Below are 10,956 nucleotides of genomic sequence, written 5' to 3' on the forward strand. Positions count from 1 at the left end.
CATCAGATACTAACCAGTTGCTCTAGTTTATTTTGATTGCAGCCAAATTGGAAGTGATGGCAGGATAGCTAGCAGTCCCTCGCTGTTTCCTCACATTACAAAAGATCTGCTTAGAGAGAGCGGTGACTGTACTCTGCAGCCCAGCCATCTGCTGCTGTACAGAAAATACCAAAAACCCCAGAGATATTTACTGTAGAGCTACACTGCAGCAAAAACAAGACAGCGTGTTTGAACACAAAAAGACAGATTGAAGCTTAATGTGAACTTTAGAGATGCATGCTCGACAAACTCGAGGCTTATGTTTCACTGCTGCTACTGCTGTTCTTTACCAACAGAAAATGATGCTGCAAAAAATATGTGTTTTTGACTTTTAGTTGCTGTCTGATGATGAGGCTGAGTTCACGTTCACATTCTGGAGAAACAGAGTCGCTCTCTCATTCTGCATCCTGCATTTTCTTGTGAACAACTCACTCTGACTTTATAAATATGAAGGCACTAGTTTACCTACAGACCTTTAGGCCTCTTTGACCTCTACATCCAACCCAAAGTCTCAGAAGACCTGCTTCAGTGTGCATAAAAAGACCTGTTGTGCCCTCTAGTGGCCGTTTGCTTTCTAGTGTTCATTCTGTGACACAAACAAAACTGTTGACACAAACATAACAAACAAATGTCTTGAGGGTTTACTACACGTGGACCAATAATATGTGGCTAGTGTGGTGAGGACAAACCATGTTTTTGTGACCAAAACATCCAGTTTGCCAAAATGTTCCTGAGCAAGGGCTGACCTCTGACCTCTGTCATTGACCTACAGCAATCAATGAAGCATTTAACTACCAGATGTTATAGCAAAAGTTTGTTAGCAAACATCTGAATGTTGTTTAATACTGACTGAGCCTTCATGTATTAGGATATTCAACTTATGGCCAGAAGGCCAAATCTGGTCCATAATCGTGCTGAGTGGCCTGCCAATAATCTCAACCCTCTTCACTGATTTTCACTGTGAATACTTTTTTTGTACTTTGAACACAAATAAGGTATTAGAGTGCATAATAAAACATTAAAATAGAGCATGTTTATCAAAAAGTAGCATGGTGGGATCCTCCGGACCCCACAACTGAGGTCCAGGCTAATGTTTTTATAAATTAATTATTAATGTCTGTTCATTTACTGGCCCCTGGCCTCCTGTCATTTTGCTAAAGTGGCCCCCAAGGCAAAGCAAGTTGAGTTGGGAAAAAAAATCCTTTTAAAACTACTTTTTGCACTATACTGGGACTGGGTAAAGATGTCACGCAAAGTGTAAAAAATGCACAAAAGCTTGACAAGACAGATATGTCTTAAATAGAACTAATACTTTGGTATGTGGCTTGCATTTGAGGTTTATATAGTTCCTTCTTTGTTTTAAAGTGAAGATGACTCCTCAGTTTATAGTTGGTCAAGAGGGAAAAAAAATGCACTAAGTGGTTCTTTTGACAGCACCTTCCAACCTTCGGTAAAGAACACAAGTGACTGGAATTAATATACTGTAGACCAGTGGTTCCCAACCTGCGGTCCCCAAAGCCTCATGGGGGGTTGGGGCTTTCTTGATTTTGGGAAGAAAATAAAATAAATATATATAATATATATATATATATTTTTAGTGTCTGTCTCAGCATTGCATTAATTTCTGTGAAGAAAACCAGAAGAAATTATAATTATTATTTTTTTAAGGTGAGACTATTTAAAATAGAAACTTAAAAAAAAAAAAAAAAACTCACAGGATAAAAGCACAAAGATGACCCGCATGGTTAAAAAAAAATCTGATAGAAAAATGGCCAGTTTTTCAGAGGAAAGAAAACACTGAAATTGTAAAAAAATAAAATAAAATAAAATAAAACAGAAGTATTAAGTAAGTTAGTCTGACAAACAGAGAATTTTATTAACTAATTCCTAAAAATATCAGGAATATTATTTTCTAATGTATTATTCACAGGAAATAATCTGCTTTAAATTCACCCAAAACACTTGTTTTACACGAACTTCCTGCAGTCATTGTGTTTACTGTTTGGGTTAATTGTACCGTTTTAGACATAAAATATGTCATTTAGTCAGGGGTTGTCATTTTACTCCCAGGCATCCCATACAAAAAAAGCTTGGGAACCACAGCTCTAGACATTATTCAACTGCTCTGCTGAGAGATTCTGTTATCCTCTAATATGACTGATAATCTGTAATTGCATCCCTAACAGCAACGGAAGAAGAGGTGTGGGTCTGCGGCATGTGAGAGAGCTGTAAGGATGTATTTGTGTGTGTGTGTGTGTGTGTGTGTGTGTGTGTGTGTGTGTGTGTGTGTGTGTGTGTGTGTGTGTGTGTGTGTGTGTGTGTGTGGAGGGCCAGGTGTTTTCAGAGTGGTGCCATCTGGACGCAGCGTTGGCAGCTTATGAGGCAGGTGCCGCAGAACAGGAGAGAAATTTATGCTCTCTGTAACTGCCTCTGTATGTTCCCACACTCGTACATTATATTTAACATCTCAGAGGAGGAATATGTTCTATTAATGTTTTTTCAATCAGCTACTGTATTGATCTTTTCTTATAACTTTGGTTCCTCAGTAGCTGAAATATTCAGGAGAATAATAGCAACACACAGAAAAAGACACAGCAATCCTTCCTTAATACCAAATCCATCAATTATTAAGGATGGAAGATACATTCAAGAAAGTAAATATAGACTGCTGTTTCAATTGTTGGCAATGTTGTGCATTTTATGTTATAGTCACAATTAAATGCAATAATTAAAAGATATTTCATATTAAGTGACAATTTATACACAAATACACAAGTTGTGTTACAAAATGTAGCACTAAATCCTTTGGGATCCCTCTCTATTGACAATTCCTCCTCAGCTCAGTGGTTTGCAGAGGAATCCTGCTGCCATCAGCTGGTAAAACCTGCAAAGACACCACTCAGCCTGGTAGCACTAAACCAAGAGGTTCTCTGCTCGGATAAATTCACATTTTAAGCCATTAGTTTGCAAGAGATTTAGCCCGTGTGCCATCTAAAACAATGTCGGGGTCGATTTCACTCCATTACACTTACTCAACTGAGAGAACAGTCCAAACTCAAAGTCAAGAGCATACTTTAAGATCCGTTCTCTGTAAATTGTCAAAAGATTGGATGATTGGACTTGAGTTTAAAAATTTGATGTCAAATTGTGATATTGGAATTATACGGCTCTATCTCACTTTTTAATAAAACTCAGTTACACACATTTTCATGAGGGGCTGAATATTACTTTAGGCTTTTTCAAAGACTCTTTTGGGGTTTAATATTTAAAAAGATAGAAAGCGCATAACTATTTTTCTATCTGGCTCAGCAAATCTTCACCAATCAGTTTATCAGAGCTGCTGTCGACCCACTGGAGAGAACCTTATATTTCCAGGCTTACAAGATTGAATTTATTCTGACTCCTATTAAGTCTAAATCAACCCTCAAGTTGGCTAATCCTAAAAAAAAGTAAAATAAAGATACTGGTGTGCATATTTAAGATAAGGTATTATATTACTGATCCCCTGTGGGGAAATTTTAATGCAACAGTGATACAAGTAAGATGAACAGGTAAGAAACAGACAAAGCTGCTGAAAATAATAAATAAAGCAAAATAAGAAAACAACACAAAAGACATTCAAAAGCTATAATATACAGAATGATACTCAAGCCAAATGCATGGCATGACTTCAGCATTATGTAGAGAGCTGTGCAAAAGTAAAGAGTAAAGTGTTGCGTCTCTGCAGACCTCTTTGAGGTAGAATTCATCACTGCTATACTTACTACCTCTTACTAGTTGTTGTTTCAAGTTAAATTGACATTAGAGTGAAAAATATATGAAAGAAAAGAGTAAAGTGTTGCGTCTCTGCAGACCTCTTTGAGGTAGAATTCATCACTGCTATACTTACTACCTCTTACTAGTTGTTGTTTCAAGTTAAATTGACATTAGAGTGAAAAATATATGAAAGATAATGTAGTATGTATTGGCTCCATATATACTATGACACAACAAAATATACTGAACAAAAACTTAAAAGGCAGGACTTTTTTTTGCTCCTGTTTAAATTAAAGATCTATGACTTTTGTATGCACTCATTAGATATATTTCCCTCAGTTTTGGTCCCAAATTTGTTAAAAATCCATGTTTGTGAGCACTGCTCTAAGGTGATCCATCCACATGACTGGTGTGGCATATCAAGATGCTGATAAGCAGAAACTACTGAAACAGAGATTTTTAATCTCAAAGGTTGTTTTTTTTTTTTTTTTGCTAAATTAAGGCTCAAAAATACATTAATTAAAATAAGAATCACTACACAGGAGTGCCTTGGGATGGTCACAAAAAAAGGCCTCCCTCAAATTTGCAGTTTGATTCAACTAATACCATAAGAATTTGCACAGCAGCTTACAATCTACTGTGGAGTACTCTGGACATCTGGTATCTAAACAGGGATCAGGGCATTACGGCTTAGGGAGGACATTTACTGGAAGCCAATACTTTCCTCAATCTATCACTTTTACTGTTTAGGGGACAAAGGACACCTCGTATCAAACAGATAAAAAAGCAATGAAACACAGCAAAGTCAAAGTGTGGTGTTTTCTATGGTTAAAGGAAATTTTAAAGGACATTCCTGAACTCCCTCAGTCTATCTCCAGTGTAATACTGTCAGTGCAAAATGTTATGTGTCTCCCACAATGCATCAAACTTTCCAGTAAATCATAGTTACTAATTTAAAACATCCTTACAGAATTATTATAATTTTTAATAAAGGAAAGGTTATTTTCTTCTTGTTTTTTTTTTGTTTGCTTTTTACTTTCCTTTTTGTTTGTTTGTTTGTTTGTTTGTTTTATGCTAATTTTTAGGGTTTTTGTACTTTTTAAAAAAAATAATTTCTTGCTAATTTCTGGGTCATTTCTCCTAAATTACTCGTTGTCTTCTAGCTGTGTTTTTGATAGCATGATAGCATACTGATACAAAGTGACGGTTCTCTATTTAGAAGGGGAAGGGGTGGCTGAGGTGTTACTTCTTACTTTTTTTCTTTCCCTCCCTGAAGCTACAAACATTTTTCCTCAAGTGACTTTGAGAAAATGCATGACTTTCCTCCACCATAAATTAGTTGTTATAGGTTTTTAAAACTGTATTCTACCCTTTGAAGTTTGAAAGTGAAAAACTGAAGGTGAAATCCTGGAGTGTAAGAAAGTCTTGCATTTTCACTCTTGTCGTGCTGTTAGTGCAAACAGTTTATTTTGGGCAAATTTTTAAACAAGACATGTAGAATAAAGTGATCCAATGTTAATTTCTGTTTTTACAGTTTCTGGCTGTGATAAACTGCATTATTTTGGCAAGTTTGGAGAGCAGGTTTTCTTTCAAAATTGGTGTTAATATAAAGACAAAATGCAACCATATGTATGTCGCTCCCCCAAGCTAAATACAAAACATAAGTCGCTCCCCAGTGCCAAATTAACAGTTTGTAGGACCACAGTTAAAGTTTACAATCTCACATTATTTGATTACTGATAAAATATTTGACTTATAGCAAGAGTAATATTGGTTTGGCTCATATTTTTGAGCTTAAAGAATACTTCACCCATAAAATGATCATTTGTAAATCAGTTAATCACATCATGTCACATGGAATTTGGAAGTGAAACTTTGTTTTTTCTGGCATGCCTCCACAGAAAATGGCAATTATATTTACTGACTAACTGGGGACCACCTTTAACAGCAAAACTTTATAAAAAAACATCTGTATACAAACTCGCACAATTCATACAATATAATCCAAGTCTTATTTATCTAGGTGTATGCTCAGCACTTCCTAAACTATTTAATGCTGGTTTGACTAATTTAATGTGTTGCAGTTATCCATTTACACCACTCGGAGGCAGCAAACACTCTTTACCCTGTTACAACACTTCCGATATGAGCTTTCAAAATAAAAACAAAATAAATAACTATTTTTATAATGTTAACATGACTCGCAAAATGTAATGCAGAAAACACGGGAAGAGACGTGGGCAGCAACGTTTTCAAATAAAATAATATCAGTCATTGTAGTTTGTACATGAAGAAAATCACAGTAGTAAAGTCTGGATCTTTCTAGATCTTTCAAAAATGACTAATATTCTGGATCTTTCCTGTTATTTACACTGGCCGCTTTTAAAGCCACACCTGAGACTGTTGTCCTGACGTCAGCTTACGCCATCCTCGTGGGAGGAGCGCGCGTGACACATCAAAACTTGATGAAAACAGACAGCTCAGTCTCAACCAGGCAGCGGTGCTCAGGGATCTGTGGCTACACAGCTGTCAGAAAGACACGAGTGAATCTGAACTAACTTGGACTATTAGAGATAGCATCGCTGCCTCCTACTGTAACAACAGACCGACAAGAAAACGGGATTCGGTGAGTGAAAATTAAACGAGTGCTACAATTAGCTGTTACATTCAAGTGGCTAGCTTTTTCAGCTAAAAGTACAGTTTGATTGACATTGAAAAACAACTGCATGTCGGCTAATTATGTTTGCTGTGTTTATTCTGGAGGGTTGTTGTCAATTGGGGGAGAAAGTGAAGCGCATTTGGCTGCCTTCACCTGCTGCAATAATGCTTTTAAAACGATACATCGCTGGCTTATTGCTTAACAACACAGGCTAAAGTTAGCCGTTAGCATTTGTGTGATTAGCTAATAGTCAAATGAGTATTTCTGATGGCGTTTTGAAAACATTTTACTATCATGATTTGGCCACACTACAGTCATGTGTTTTTATTTTACGCTGGTTATGATCGTACAGCTGAGATATAATATGAGCTGGAGCCAGTTATGTAACCATCCTAATCGTATAAGTTAGCCTGGCCTAGCTAGCTAGCAAGTTAGCAACCTCTTTGTATGTACTAAAAACATTGTTTATAAGATAACCTCTGAAAGCGAAAAACAACAGCATCCCTTTTACGTTTTTATTTTTATTTGTTTTTTCGAAATGTGTTGTCAGTGTTAAAAGATAATCCATACTGATAAGATACGATCAGCTACCTGCATTGACTTATGAATGACACAGCTAATTCCGTAGGTAATGTTTGCTACATGGATATTTCTGTGGTTTAGTAGCATTCACTGAGACTCTTATCAGGGTTCATATAGACACAACTTTATCTGTAATAACACTTTACATTTTCTGTCCTCCTCCTTCAGGTTGTTGAGATTTCACCTCTGCTGTAGAGGTATCTCTGTGAGATGGAGTTTCCAGATTTGGGAGAGCACTGCTCTGAGAAAACCTGTAAACGTTTAGGTGAGCGCTGTTTGGTGAAAGACGACAATGCCCTGCTCGTTTATTCTTCTTAAAAAGTTTTATTAAGTTTTATTTAAAGCTGAAATTTAAAACTTTACTTGATGTTACAGATTTTCTTCCTATGAGATGTGACGCCTGTCAGGAGATTTTCTGCAAGGACCACATAACCTATGCAAATCACAAATGCATGTCGTCTTACAAAAAGGTAAGTTTACTCTTTGCAGCACGGTGCAGCTGTTTTTGCTATGTTTACAGTAGTATAGTTAAGTCACATTGAAAGGCTGCAAATTGTAAGCCATTTACTGAGGTAGTTTTCATGATGTAATATTTACATCAACATTATTTACACATAAAAGGTTTTGTTCATCCTCCATCTATCTAATGATGACATCAGGATGCATTAAACAAATAATTCTACTTTAGTCACCAACTTAGGTCTTTGCAAATTAATCGTTGTTGCTATCCTGTCCTTATATTAACCTCATATTGTTCCGTTTCGACTTGACAGCAGTAGTTGTATCGTCCTGTTTTAAGGATCACTTAACCTGTTTGTTTAATGTCTTTGATTGTATCTTTCTCGTAGGACATTCAGGTCCCAGTATGTCCTTTGTGCAACACCCCCATTCCCACCAAGAGAGGAGAAATGCCTGACATTAAAGTCGGAGAACACATTGATCGTGATTGCAAATCGGACCCTGCGCAGAGAAAGAGAAAGGTTAATATAACACGGAGATGTTTCACCTTACAATGATGTAGAATCTAAACAATAATAGTATTTTTTTTCCTTTCAGATTTTCACAAATAAATGTTCTAAAGGAGGCTGCAAGCAGAAGGAAATGATGCGAGTGACCTGTGACCAGTGTCATTTAAATTACTGTCTTAAACACCGGCACCCATTAGACCATGATTGTAAGACTGATGGGAAACCTCTGTCGAAATCAGGGTGAGTACAGTCGCACTGTATCTTCAGATAATGCTGTAAGAATTCCTGACTTATTTTGTTATTTTGTTGTTGGTTTTTTTTGTCTGTTTTTTTTTTTTACAGAAATGCTGCTGTAATGAGGGCCCAGGCTGCTTCCTCCACCTCTGCCTCTGGTTCTAGTTCTTCCAGTTCAGGATACTCTAGACCTGTTTCCAACGGTGTGAGTGCAAACAACAGAGGCCACAGCACTGGGTAAACAGTTTTACTTAGTATTGCTACTAAATGTGTCAGTCATAGGCAACGTAATCTTTTTTTAAAGAAGACGCCTAAAATGACAATTCACTATTGTTGGGGGTTTTTTTTCGTAGCTCTACCCAGCGGATGCCGACTTCAGTTTCGGCGCAAAACGTAATACCACCATCAGCATCATTTCAGGCCGGACTGGTATGGACATTATTTACATGACATCACCCAATTAAATAATTCCCATATGTGAGGAAAATGTGAAGATGAGTGTGCTTCTCTGGTGCTGTCACTGCAGACGGAGGAGCAGGCTTTACAAAGGGCTCTGGAGATGTCTCTGGCTGATTCCAGGCCGACAGTTCAGCCAGCCCTTACGTGAGTAAATTTCATCAAAACCCAGACACATCCTGTTAACACTCATGACACACTGATGTCAACACCCTGCTTGTTGAGTAGGGCTGGTCCTACATGTTTAACTATTTGGATATCTTTTCACTGGGTAGGCATTTGGTAAATTTGAAATTCCAATTTTTTTTGTGTTTCCTTTACATTGATATTTTGGGACAGCCTGTCAAACTATCAACTTTGAACATCACAGATTGATATTCTCCGTTTTTATTTTTTGATATTCAAAATGGGGAAAATGTATTTAACTGTACAGCTGTGTGCCGTGTCTTGATTTTCTCAGCCCCTCCAAGACAGGGACAGTTGGTGACTGAATCTTATGAATATGAGTTTTAAATCTTGAATTTGTTGAACCTAGCACGCTGTATCTGCTCCGGTCAAAGCTTTGAATATTTACTATTGATTTCTACAAAAGCTCCGAAGCCCAAAAATTGTATTTTGGACAGCACAACTTTTGACGGGAATGTGTTTATCTCTCTGACCTTTAGCTAAAAACAATGGTTTCCTTACTGAGGAGCACTGAGGTATTAAAGCACAGAGGAGAAAATTCAGAGTGTAACTAATGTTAAATGAATCTGATTTAGTAAAGACGAAACTGTTCTTTAATGCTGGTGATGCTATGGAGATCCATATTTTCTCATATTATTTCAATAATTATTGACAGTAAAACATCTAAAGTAATAGAGGGACAGGTTTTGTCCGTCAAACAGAAACAAACTATTTTCATATTTGGATTATTATATTTAAGTGAAAGGGACTGTATTATGTTTTGCAATGTGTTGGGGTGTAAGAGACCAATTTATATATTGTGATTACTGAACTGTCAGGAAAGAGCTCGTCTTGTCCGAGTGTGTGTGCTTTAGTCTTGTTTATTTTGTAATGTTGCATTATGATGTAAGTTGTTATGATGGCATCGTATCTATTTTGTGGACTAGAGGGAGAACAGCTGCTGCAGGGCTGTAGCTAACGATGATTTTAATACACTAAACGAAGCAAACTTGGAGGTCAAATCCAAAATATTAATCTTCATCTATGTAGTGCTAATTAGTTTAAAAGGTGTTGCTCAAGTAAGCGCAAAACATTAAAACACTAACCAAGTAAAATAGTAAGTAACACATTAGATAAAAAAAACACCAATACAATCGCACAATATGAATCAAACACACCGTCATCAAATCTACTCTACAAATAACTGGGTGGCAGTACATAAATAAATCCAGATGTCAAAGGTCTTCACCGTGTGAAGTGTGCGAGTCTGACGTATTCTTTATGTTTGTGTCTCAGTCCTCAGGAGCAGGAGGATCTGGCTCTCGCTCAGGCTCTCGCTGCCAGCGAAGAAGAATACAGACGTCAGCAGCAGAGACAACAGGTACCCGGAAAGCTTAGCCGTCAGTAGCATGCTTACAGGAACACATGTAGGTACACTGTTGTCATGGCAACCCCATCCTCTTTGAACTTTCTTTATTGGCAGAAGAAAGACTTATTTGCTCATGCATTATTAATTATATGACGTGTGTGAGGATTAATGAGTCTGTTTCTAACTATTCGTATTCTCTTTGTTCAGGTGAGGGAGTCCAAACAGTCCAACTGCAGCCTTTCTTAATCTCGGACCACCATTTAGACTTCAAGCTGTGCTACTTATCTACTAGAACCTGCACATCTGGAATATCCATATCCAGGATCAATGATTGTTAAATGAAGAAATCCTCTTGGAAATTGCTGAGATATTACCGCCTTCTACAATATAAGCACATACTTTCCCAGCAGGATCTGTCATTTTTACTAATGCTTTGCTCTGTACATATTTTATATGCAAATCATGATTAAACCATTATATTACCATATATGAATATTGAATAAATTATTTCAAAAGATGCATCCTGCATTGTGACTCGCTCAATTGATTCTGATTTGAAGACACACTGAACACAGAGGCCTGTTATTTAGTTAAATCCACAAGTCCATCAGTGTCATAAAGTGGAATAATTACAATTTATTCAGCTGTTTAGCAGAGGGGTTTGTTTACAGATGACACAATCTGCAGGCGCTTTCTAATAAACTAGGGCCAGTCATATTTTACAAAAT

The 10,956-nt window shown here is 37.0% G+C and overlaps 1 protein-coding gene across 2 annotated transcripts; it reads left to right on the top strand.

The window, feature by feature from the left end:
• Positions 1-6,263: 6,263 nt before the first annotated feature.
• Positions 6,264-10,747, top strand: zfand2a (zinc finger, AN1-type domain 2A). Of its 2 annotated transcripts, none has more exons than XM_042505844.1 (10): positions 6,264-6,421; positions 7,205-7,301; positions 7,412-7,506; positions 7,885-8,016; positions 8,093-8,244; positions 8,347-8,475; positions 8,592-8,667; positions 8,765-8,841; positions 10,156-10,286; positions 10,436-10,747. In XM_042505844.1, exons 2-9 carry the CDS (start codon positions 7,247-7,249, stop codon positions 10,265-10,267), a joined length of 828 nt encoding a protein of 275 aa, XP_042361778.1. In that variant the 5' UTR covers positions 6,264-6,421; positions 7,205-7,246; the 3' UTR covers positions 10,268-10,286; positions 10,436-10,747. The 2 variants fall into 2 exon arrangements, with proteins under 2 accessions (XP_042361778.1, XP_042361777.1); XM_042505843.1 differs by having other exon boundaries at positions 6,265-6,421; positions 10,156-10,240.
• Positions 10,748-10,956: the final 209 nt, after the last annotated feature.

The sequence above is a fragment of the Plectropomus leopardus genome, chromosome 17 (genome assembly GCF_008729295.1).
Source record: "Plectropomus leopardus isolate mb chromosome 17, YSFRI_Pleo_2.0, whole genome shotgun sequence".
Classification (NCBI taxonomy): domain Eukaryota; kingdom Metazoa; phylum Chordata; class Actinopteri; order Perciformes; family Serranidae; genus Plectropomus; species Plectropomus leopardus.